This window comes from Acinonyx jubatus, chromosome A3 (assembly GCF_027475565.1).
Source record: "Acinonyx jubatus isolate Ajub_Pintada_27869175 chromosome A3, VMU_Ajub_asm_v1.0, whole genome shotgun sequence".
In the NCBI taxonomy this organism is placed as follows: Eukaryota; Metazoa; Chordata; class Mammalia; order Carnivora; family Felidae; genus Acinonyx; species Acinonyx jubatus.
In genome coordinates, this window is record NC_069388.1 from 21245033 (window position 1) to 21256321 (window position 11289).

The 11289-nt window shown below is 58.2% G+C and overlaps 1 protein-coding gene across 2 annotated transcripts in view; it reads right to left on the reverse strand.

Annotated features, from left to right (window-relative positions):
• The window catches only part of VSTM2L (V-set and transmembrane domain containing 2 like), a 37223-nt gene extending 28160 nt beyond the window's left edge, over nt 1–9063 (reverse strand). Inside the window, exon 1 of one of the 2 annotated variants that reach the window (XM_027070065.2) lies at nt 8679–9063. In XM_027070065.2, the coding sequence (XP_026925866.1) occupies nt 8679–8799 (121 nt within the window). In that variant the 5' untranslated portion in view covers nt 8800–9063. The remainder of the gene's footprint in view (nt 1–8678) is intronic. The other variant, XM_027070066.2, reaches the window with a different exon arrangement.
• Between the last annotated feature and the right edge of the window lie 2226 nt (nt 9064–11289).

An 11289-nucleotide genomic window follows, 5' to 3' on the forward strand; every position in this document is an offset into this window, starting at 1 on the left:
GCGTGCACACCCAGTTCCCATCTCCCACCGAGCCCACGTTTCTGTCGCCCCCTGGACGCTGCGGCCCCGGCATCCTACGAGCCTGCGAGTTCGGGCCTAGTCCAGGAAACAGCCTCTCCCCCTCCAGCCTCCAAGTCCTGTTTGAGCCCCCACTTCAGGCACATGGCCGGTCCTACCCCGAAGCCAGACCCCCACCCTCCCCACTCGAAAACCTCCAGCTGGTGGGGGTCAACACCAAGCTCCGCAGCCTGCTTTGCCCAGTACACATGCACAACTCTCCCACTGAAGCCCCTGCCAGACCCAGGACGTCAGGGGAGGCTCCCCTGGCCTCTGGAATCCCCTCAACCCAGCCCTCAGCCCTGGATTCAAGGAGCCCACCTCCCCCAGGAAGTCTTCCTGACTGCCCCAGGACATGGGGACCACTCTGGTGGGAAACCTTCAGAGACACCACCCGCTGCCCCCCCCCCTCCCCGCCGCCCCTCCAGATGGCTCGCCCACCTGAGCCATTTCCAGAGCTCTCGTCTCTGGCTGGCTGTCCTCCGTTACCTCTCCCCAGCGCCCACCGCCTGGAGACACTCACCCAGAACTTGCTGGGGAAAGTGACAAGCTTGTTCCAGAGCCCCCCCCCACCCCACCCCCAGGTCACATGGGAGAGCTGCGGGGGAGGAGGAGGACCCACTCCCGGCTCTGCTGAGGGCTTGCCCTGCATCCTGGGGCTGGCCCTGGCTCCTTTCTGGGCCTCAGTTTCCTCCCCAGTGAAATGAAGGCTGCTTCCCCTGGGACCACAGGTGAGCTTTGGGGGCCTCAACGAACCCACTGGAACTAGCCAAAAATGGTGTGGCATTTTTCGAAGGAAGTGATCCATTTTTCATCAGATGCTCAAGAGGATTGTGACCTCCAAGAAAATTAGGAACCACTAGTCTAGACAAGCTCCAGTGTCCCTTGTAACATCACCATTTCATTTCATCCCCTTGTAACATCACCATTCATTCATTCACTTCAGTCATTCAACTGACATTTCTCAGGTGCCCGCTCTGTGTGGGTATCATCATGCTACCCAGAATACACGTGTGTGTGATCCTAGATGTGACCTGGAGAGAGGAGTGTGTGCGTGTGGGCGCGTGTGCGTGCGTGCACGTGTGTGCATGTGAAGACAGACAGGGTGAGGTGGGGAGATGGGAAGAGGGAGGGTGATGGATGCAGCAGACACAGGGAAAGGGACAAAGAAAGATGGAGAGAGACTGAAGGACAGAGGGAGAGAGTCCAACCCGAGAGAGAGATCCAGAGAGAGGGGCAGGCAGAGCACTTGCCACAAATGGCCACTGCCAGCCCCCTAATTGATAGCTCTGAGCAAGGCCCCCCCCCCCCCCCCCTGGCCCCAGCTCCGGCTCTAACCTTCCAGATGCTCCCAGAGCTTCTATGCCTCACGTCCCAAGGGCATCAGCTTGGAGGGGCCGGGGAGGCTGATTCAGAAGCCAAGGCTATGGCACAGAGGGCACAGCCTGGCCCCCCTAGGCTGGGACGCTAGAGGGACCACCCAGCTCCTTCCCGCCCAGCCACATCTCAACCGCGCACATGATCAAACACCCAAATGCACGCATTCCAGACACACGCTCAGACAAAGCCACCAGCCCCCACCCTGCGGAACAGCCAGGCAGGTGCACCCAGGGTCCCACCACCCCCACGGACAGTGCTGGGCTCGGATCCAGGAGCCTAGGCTCTCAGATCGAGCTTGTTCAGCCAGACCCTGGCCTTTCCAGCATTTTGGCATCCCGGAGAGAATCCGACGAAGCCAGGGTGCCGCTCCGGAACAAAGCAAGCGTCCACACGCCCACCGGGCTTGGCAGCCAGGAGCAGGACAGATGAGCAGGGCAGAACCCCAGCGCTGCAGCCCCATAAGCTGGGCTCAAGCCTGGCTTTGCCATTCAACAGCTGTGTGGCCTCAGGAGGTCACATCACCCCCTACGCCTCTGTGTCCTAGTCCGTAACATGGGAGCACCCTCCCCATGGGGCGTGTGAGGCCTAAAGGAGGAGGTAAGGGAGATGATCGGCACAGAGGAAAAAACTGGATGAACGCTGCCTGGCGTCTTGGTTCCCAGACCCCCAAAGGCCACTGAGACGAAGCATCACGTGCTAGACGGAGTTCCTCACCGCCGTGGACTCCAGCCTCACCTGCTGCCTGGAGGACAAAGGAGAGGGCCTGGAAGGACTCCAGAGGCTTAGAACTTAGGTAAACTTGCCATCGTTGGGGGTGCCGAGGCCCAGAGAAGGGCAGGGACCTGCCAAGCTACCCAGCAAGGCCGAGTTAGCGGGAGGGTTGGCTAAAAGCTCAGGGTCTACTTCTCCCACCCCCGAACTCTGGCACTTTAACTTTGATGAAGTCACAAAGGAGCCACTGCCCGCACCTCTCAACACAGGAGCCAGCAAAGGCCCTCACCCCGCCGCGTCCCCTGTGTGGGGCCGGGCATCCTCAGCCCCGCCCACCTGGGCCCATCTCTAACTCCCTGTGTGACAGACCGTCATTAACCACCCACTGTGTTCTGACTTCTCTGCCGACTTCACCAGTCTGTGCTCCTTTGGGAAATAAAGCAGGGATTCCCTCCAAAACGCCCCCAGCTAATAAATGGTTGGGTCCAGCTTGCATATCTTCTGTGACAGGGAGCTCACTATGGGGTCCCCTCACTGCCCCGGGAGGGAGTGCCTTTTCTGGGCTGAACATCATCGCTGCTTCTCAACTCCTATCACAATTTATACTTCTATGTATGTTTTATAGGTTTAGTTGTCTGAGCTAGAACCTTATCTGTCTCCTTCACTGCTACGTCCCCAGTGGCTAAAGGAGCCTGGTGCATGGCAGGTGCTCGGCTGATCTTTGTTGAATGAATGAGGGACTAAGTGAATGGTCAAGCCTCCAATACCCGGCAGCGGCCTCTGTCAGGCCAGAGGTTCCCAATGAGAGCCCCGAGTAGGAGGTGGGAGGAGGCAGCCCGCGGGCCAACAACCCCCAAGTGCAGTCATTCCTACACACAGATCTGCCTGTGTACCACCCTCACTGGCCTGTCTGACTGGTTTCCTATAAACTAACCCACTGTTTTTTCATATGCCCGTTAGCCTCGTCCTAAGCGATCATATCCGTGAAATCACAGTTTTGATGTGCTGGTTTTATTTTTCCAATCCACATTAAAATAAATGCGAACGATTAAAATGTAAGAGGTTGTGTCCGGGTGCTGCCTAAAACCATCTCTCAGGTAGGACCCAAAGGCTGCGGAGGGTCCTTGAAGAGAGGTTTCAGCTGGGGGTGAGGGAGCTGAGTCCCAGAGACTCCTCTGCTGGCTTCCAGGACGGAGAGGGGGCCCCGTGGCAGGGACGGGGACCTGAAGGGGCGATAGCCCCTCTGGCTCCCCGTCTCCGCCTCCCTTCCCCCAGCGGCAGGTGCCAGAGGGACCTCAGGGTCACCAGCTGGTGGAGGGGTGGATTTCTTCCCCCAGTGAGATCATCGGCCCTTTTTCTGATAGAAGAGTCTCACCTCGCCAGGGCGGGGGAGAGGAGGACACACCCTGGCGCCCCATGACCCTCAGGGTTGCAGCCTCTCCTATGTACCCAAGGGGCGGGGCCTGGGTCCGTCCACGGCAAGGCGACATCAGCCTTGCCCAGCCCGGGATGCCCTTGCCGTGGTCTGTGAGGATGAGGAGGGGCTCCGGCTTTGTGACTTTTCTTCTAAAGACATGGATTCCTTACGAAATTAAAATCAACTGAATGTTTAAAACTACGTCAGCTTGGAATACACCAAAGTTTTAAGATTTCAGACCTTGGACGTCTCCAAAAACTCTTCGTCTCTGGGACTCAACAGCATTGTGAGCACGGGGTCTGGAGTCACACTCCGGGGTTCAAATCCAGGCTCCAGCACTTGCTGGGTGTCTGACCTCAGGCGAGGCTGTTAACCTCACTGGGCCTCAGTTTCCTCAAAAATACACTGGGCCAGAGAAAAGGTCCCTTCTTCTTAGGGTGCTTGTGGGGATCAGATGGAACAATGCCATGGAAGGCCCTGGCATGACACTCAGTAAACATTTCCTTCTGTATATTTCTCACTTCGTTTGCACAGCGTTGGATAAGGTGACCCCCAAGCCAAACCCTAACCTCCCAGGCAGTTTGGGCAAATGCACCCTTGCCCACGGCTTTGTTCCTCCCCTCCGTCTCCGGTCCTGGCGGCTCACCACTGTCCCTCACCCCTGTCCCTGCCCACTCGTTTATCACAAGGAGACTTCCCCCAACACTTCTGCTGTCACCGTGTCATCGTGGAGATGAGCCGAATTCCTGTCCTGCTGGCCGCCCGCGGCTCCCGTTGCTTCGGGAAAAGGCCGCCGGAGCGGCTGATAGGCAAGGTGTCAAAACCAATTGGTGTGAAGGACTCGGGGAAAACAGCTTGTGAGGGCCGATTCCCCACAGGAGGCCGGGAACCCTCAGCCCAAGGCCGAGTGTTTACGGGCGTAATTGATAGAATAATCACCAACACCCGAGACAATGCGAACACATTTTTAACATCATAACCTTCGGAAGACAGCACTCAATTTTCTCCGTCTCCCAGCCACCAAACTAGCCAGCTTATTGATGGAGAGATACCAACAGTTCAGTAAGGAATGAGATAATGCCAGAGTCGTTTTCTAGTGCACAGGCTGTTTGCCAAACGGCCCGGTGGCCCCCGCCCCTCCCTCAGCACCCCGCTGCTCCCTCCTGGCAACAGAGACAACCTCAGGACGGTGAATCACTCAATGGACAAAGCGCCGGGCCAAGCCGGGATCTGTGTCTGCATTGGGGTGTATTAATAATTGAAGGTGCTGGCCTAGGTGTGTGTGTGCGTGTGTGTGTGTGTGTGTGTGTGTGTCAGGGCGGGGTGGCAGAATGGATGTTTGCTTCAGTATCAGGCTTCCTGGGTCTCCTCTCAGGGTCCACATGCCTGCTCCAGCGTGGCCCTCTCCCTCTCTTGCAAAACCAAATCAACCCAGCAGCCCCTGGACAAGACAATATCCTGTCCCTCCACGTGGGTGAATACTTTAGGCAGTGGCTCCCGAACTCCAGCTGCGCAGGAATCATCGGGGGAGCTTATTAAAATGCAGATTCCAGGGTCTCATCAACAATCATCTTGGCCAATGGGTCTGGGGGACCCTGGGATCTGCATTTTAACAAACTCCCCGGTGATTCCAAGGCAGGAGGTCTCTGCAGGATGCACACAGAGGTCCCGTCTTCAGGACCCCTGCCCTGGCCCAGACCTGGGACAAGGACTGGAGAAAGAGTCCAGCCCAGCTGTCTTTTTCTAACTTGCATGTGGCCTCAGCAAGACCCTATCCGTCACCTGTCTAAGCGGCTGGTTCCACTTGCTGGAAGCCACTGCTTTGCCAGTTCTCTGGGGAGCTGGAAGGCTCAGCTAAGGCCGTGCAGAAGGAAGAAGTCCTGTCACGTGACTGGCCGAGCCTGCCTCAAGGCCGTCCCGGAGGAGGCAGGCACAGCTCTTCCGCTCCCCATACAGGCTCAGTGACCTTGGGCGAGTCACTGGCCCTCTCTGAACCTCAGTATTCTCCTCTCTCCAACCCCAGCCTTGCATGAATAGTGTCAACCTTGGTGAGTGAAAACTGGCAAGGGGTTTGGTAGCACCTACAGCACATAGTAGGCAGCTCATAAATGCTAGCTCCTCGCTCCCCCCCCCCCCCCCCCCGCCACCTCTGCTGTGCTTATGGCAATGAGCTAACCCTTTCTGAGAAGGAAAATTCAAAATAGTTGCCATTAACGGAATACCTACTAGGGGCGAACACTGGCCACCACCCTCCCAGCCTCTCAGTCCCTTGTGCCTCCCTAAGAGGCATGCTCCATTCACTCCCCCATTCGATCCTCATGCCTTTAAAAGGCCCTCTGCGAAGTGGGCTGAGTGCAGGTAGCAGGGAGATGGGAAGCGAGACAGATGTCCTTGTGGACCCACCTGACCACGGGCTCTCCCTGTGACAAGTCCCGGGTGGTGGGGGGGGGAAGGCGTCAGCCTGGCGGCTGGGCTGGGCTCGGACTGAGCTGGAGAGGGGAGCAACCGCCAAGTGGTTGGGGTCCGTGGTCTCCTCCGGAGGAGCCCCCCACTTCCAGCCTCCCATCCCCACCTGCAGGCACCGAGACCCCTCCCTAACCCGGCCACATTTCCTGAATCAGCCGAGGACATGCGGAGCCCAGGAATAATGAAACGATCAGGCTCCAATCTGCTAAACAGCAATTTCTGGGCTTTTTCAGCACACACAGCTTTTATCAAATTGGTATTCTCCTCCTGAACACAAATGGCTTATTAGACATGACCCACTTATTCGCCGCGTCTCACTATCATTAATAACAGTTTCTTTTTGTGATTAAGTGAGTGGCTCCAAACCCTTCCTGTGGTGGCGGGCACTTGGCCCGGCAGAGGGGCCGCCGTGGGGGCTCCTCGGCATCCACTACTTGGTGACTTTGAACCTGGCAATGTTGGGAGAAGGCAGTCTGGCCCCTGCAGAGCAGCCTGGCTTCCTTGTTTCTTGAGGGACAGAAGGAGCCCCACAGGGGGCTGACCCACTTGCCCAGAACTGCACAGGGGGGTCAGTGAGAGAAGCCAGGGCCCCCAGCAGTCAGTGCTGTGTCCTTTCTGTCTAGCCCCTCCTCTGGGCCTTAGCGGGACCTGTCCAGGGTTCAGAGGTGACATTCCAGCTGGCATGGCAGAGTTGTGCCCCTGAGCACGCCCGGCACCAGGGGGCAGGAAGAGACTACCACACAAAGCGCAGACCCTCAGGACCTCAGGAATGACAGAGTAGCACCCAAATCCTTGAGGTCTGATGCTCCAGGGACAGGATGACCATAAACCTCAGAGCCCCAGTCCTCGTATCTCTCGGGACTGCAAATGCAGGAAAACCCTTCCTTGGAAAACCTCCTAGTATAAGTTCTAACTGTGCCAAGGAACTGAGCATCGCGAGGAGGGGAGCGGAAGGAGGGATTCCCAGTTTCCTTTAAATGGGAGGGGTCTGATGGGGAGATGAATGTCCTGGAAAAAGCTCTGTCTTTGCCCGACAGACCCTGTGGCCAGTCCCAGCTCAACCGCTCACTCACTGTGTGACCTTGGGCAAGTCCCTTCACCTCTCTGAGCCTTGGTTTCCCCATCTGTAAACTGAGGATCAACATAATCCTTCCCCTATTTACCAGCGCTCCGGCCAGGTCAGTAGAAATTCGATGGAGGACGTGAAGGGTGCGCAGATGATACACAGAGCAGTTCTATCAAACGTGGTAAGGCAGAAGGTGCAGGGAATCATGGTTCCCCAAAAGCAGAGACCCTGAGAAGGGCTTTGGAAGCGCCCGTGCCCCTGGGAACAATCCCACGCATGCATCAGGCCCCAGCAAAGCCTCCTCTGATTACCTACTCCCCCCGCCTCACTCCTTCCTTCGGAATAAATCACATAGTTCTCTGCTCTTTGTGCAGACCTGCCCACCAGCCCTGGGCATACAGTGCCCAGCACTGGTGCTGCAGCCGCCCCCACTGGACTGGGAAGGGATGGATGGAAGAAGCGTCTCCATTTTCATTTATGCTCCGGTCCCCATTCCAGAGCCTGGCTCACAGGGGCAGGGGAACCCCCCCCCCCACCAGCTACCAGCCTCAGATGTTACAACTCCACTGCCAACTTGGGCTCCTTTGGGGCTAAAAGGAGCTTCCCAGACTCAGGCAACCAGTGTGGGGTTGCTTGCTTGCTCCCCAGCTCCCGCGGTGGCTGAGTTGATTTCCCACCTTTCAATCCTCAGGGCCGAGGCTGAGGATGGGGGGGTACCCTACAGAAGGATGGCGGGGGGCTTTCCACCCACCCCCAGAGACAAGACAGAAGCACCTAGCATCCCTCTTCCCCGTCCACGCCTGTGGCTGGAAGCAGCAATCCCAACTATTCCAGTGTGTTTTAGGGGCTCCCAGCAAGCCTCCGACCCCGACCCTGCAGGGGCAGCTGCAGCTCGGGTCTACCAGTTCTCAAGACGCGGGGTCTTCTGTCCCCAGGACCTTTTCCAGTGATCCAAGGGGCAGATGAGGAGTAAGAGGGGATGAGGGCAGCTACAGGGTTAAACCTACAAAAGGGAAAGGCAGATGGGCAGAGAGGAGTGGGCGAGAAAAGTGTGTTCACAAGTGTGTGTGTGTGCGTGTGTGTGTGTGTCTGCAGGCAGAAGGGCAGGCAAGAGTTGTGCAGAGTGCGTGCGCCTGGGTGCCAGCTGGCAGGGTGTGAGTCCCCCAACCGTGGTGCCGGTGTGTGTGTGCAGCGGGCATAAGTGTGAGTGGTGATGAGTGAGGAGGGGGATCCGAGCAGGCGGCTGGAGATGCGTGAGGGCAGGAGTTGTGAGTGTGGGAACAGTGAGTGTGCCCCTGGCTGTGAATACGTGTGGTCCTGGAGGTGTGTGTATCGGCGCGAGCGTGCTGGGGAGGAGGGGGCTCTCGGCTACAGCGGGATCGATCCGGGTTGCACGCGGGGTGCCCCCTCCTCTGCAGGGGCGGCCGGGGTGCCAGGGCGGGTCCGTGGACCCGGCAGGGGGCGCCACGGGACTCCCGCCGGGGCCGACGCGGGTTCCAGCCCGGGGACGGCCAAGTTGGAGCGGCGCAGCCCGGGGTGGGGTTTGGTGGGGAAGTCCGCGGGGGCGGCGACCGAACTCACCGTGGCCGGAGACGTGGTTATCCCAGGGCGCGTGGCCGGCGGGCCGCGTGGCGCCTCCGAGTTGCAGGAAAAGTGCCAGGTAGTGGAGGGCGCCCAGCGCCGCGGCGAGCGGGGCCCCCATGGTGCGCGCTCGGGCCGGGGCGCCGCCGCCTCACATCGGGGCTCAGGAGACCGCAGACCCCGCGCCCGCCGTTCCCTGCCGGATGCGGCCTGGCTGCCCAGCTCCGGCCGCTGTCTCTCGCTCGCCGAAGCTGGCCGGGCCCCGGCCCCAGCCCTCGCCCGGCTCCGGTCCAGCCCCGGGTGCGGGTAGCGAGCGCACGCCCAGCCGGCCGCCTCCGACTGCGGGACTCTTCCCTTCCGCGGAAGGCCACTCCGCTCGGCGCCGGCGCCGCCGCACCCCCTCCCTCCCACTCCCTCCCGCCCGCCCAGAGGAGGCGGCGGCGGAGGGATCTGCCGCTTGATTTATCATCAAAGTTTTGCCCAGGCTGGGATTTTTAAAGCGGTACCCGCAACGTCCCCCCACCCGAGAGTGCAGACGGGCGGCGGGATGGGGTGGAGGCAACCACCCCAGGGACCCAGTTCCCGCAAAGCATAACACAAATGGCTTCAAAACCTGAAATACTATCCAGCGGGATGAGGAGAAAAACCCATCCACCTGCCGCCAGACTCAGCGCGCTCCGAGGGACTCCCAACTTTGCTAGCAGGGCGGTGCCAGGGTCAGGGGGTCGGTGGCGGTGAGGGTGGAGGTGAGGGTGAGGTAGGGCAGGAATCTGGGCTGAGGCACAGGGGACCTCGTGATAGCCCTGCCGCAGCTTTTTAGCTCCCTGCGTGATCATGTCCGGATGCCTATCCCTGTCTGAGCCTCAAAGGTTTCATCCGAGAAATGGGAATAGTAGCTACCTCCAGGGGTCGTAGTGAGGATTCATGAAAAATCGTGAACGTAAAAGCTCTTAGCATAATGCCGTCCTCATGGTAGGATCTGAATAGTTATTACTATTGTTACTCTCTGTGTCTCAGTTTTCCTGCCTGCCTAATGGGAGTGATGCGAGCCAGCTGCTGGAGCTCCTAGCTCCAAGATGCTGGGCCCTACGCGGTGGATTGGATCGCCCCCTTCTGGACTGTAAGTCTCCCTTCCTCGGACCGATGGGCCTAGATGGAATGTTGGAGGGGCGGGCAGGTAACAAAGCCACTCCCATTCCCAAGACCAGGAATCCAAGGAGATCCTCCGGTTCCGTCCCTGACGGGTATACTGGGGCTGTTGGGATAGACCTTCAGTACAGACACGAGGGCAGACAGGTGGCCTCATTTAAAGGAAGAGGAAGCACATTAAATCAGAGACATAGCTTCTCCGAGGTCCCACGGAGAGTCTGAGGCAAGGGTCTCTGATCCCAGGGCAGGGTTCCTTCCTGCTCTCACCCCTTGCCCTTCCCCAAGCCTCGTTCCCGACATGGTCCTGTCCGCCGCAGTTTCAGCACCACGGAGTGGGACAGCGCCAACCCCGACCCCCATCTTTTTTGGCCCCAAGGACCTAGCTGGGCCGGCTCTTAAATTCGAGGATTCAACACCGGGGACGGACCTTCCGGTTTCCTCTCCCGCTCCGCCGCCCGCCGAATGGGAGTGAGCACTGCAGAAAGCCCACTCCCCTTTCCACAGACTACAGATGAGTCCAGAATTGTGGACAGAGCCCCAAGTTTGAGAATGAGATTAGAGCCCGAGTGACAGCTCCCCACCCATCTTTACTCTGCCCTCGCATCCCTCTTTCCAGTATTATGGCGGGCAGCACGCTGGATGGGGCCTGTGGTCGCTAGCAAGAATCCAGTTCATTCAAAATTATGGACAGTCCCCCGAAGCCCCCAATTACAAATGCTGCGTTTCAGCCCAGTTTGACAGCCCCCGCAGGACGCTGCCTTCAGCACCGCGGACAGATCCCCGCCCTCGTCCCAATTCCTTTCCGCCCACATTCACTAGTGGAAGGGGTTGGTTTTGTCTGATTAACTCACTTCTTTTCACTTCCTTCCCACACAGAGATGGTACTTAGGCTATCTGGGATGGCCAGGCATCTTGGACTCTACAAAAGCGTCTTCTCATTCATTAACTCGAGCCTCACTTCCAAAGAAATGGACTCCATTGCCCCTCTTATAAAGATGAAGAAACAGAATCTTTGAGATCGCACAGCAGCACCAAGACTGAAACCCAGACTCTTTCAGTTCCAGCCTGAGGCCTCTCCAAGACAATGTGGTGGTAGAACTGGGGCTCACACCCAGGGCTTTCTCCTCTTAACCCACAGATTGCAGGCAGCGGGTCACAGGCAAAGGGTCAGGGAGTGAGCAGATTAGAAGAGAGAAATCAAGAGATTCCACTTGGGGGCTGCAAAGGAAGGAGGTCAGGGTGGGACAGCGGCACTCTGCTGTTCTGCCACTAACCCACTGCCTGACCTTCAGGAAACATTTCTCCTCCTAGTCTGGAACAAGGGTTAAACACAGTGACCTCTAAATCTCCATCAAGAGCAGACCTCCGGGGATTGTATGAGTTTGAAAAGGCTTATGCTGTGAAAGGTTCTGTCCAAAATTCTTCCAATGGCCTTGTTTCTTACAGAAATCCCAACTTGTCT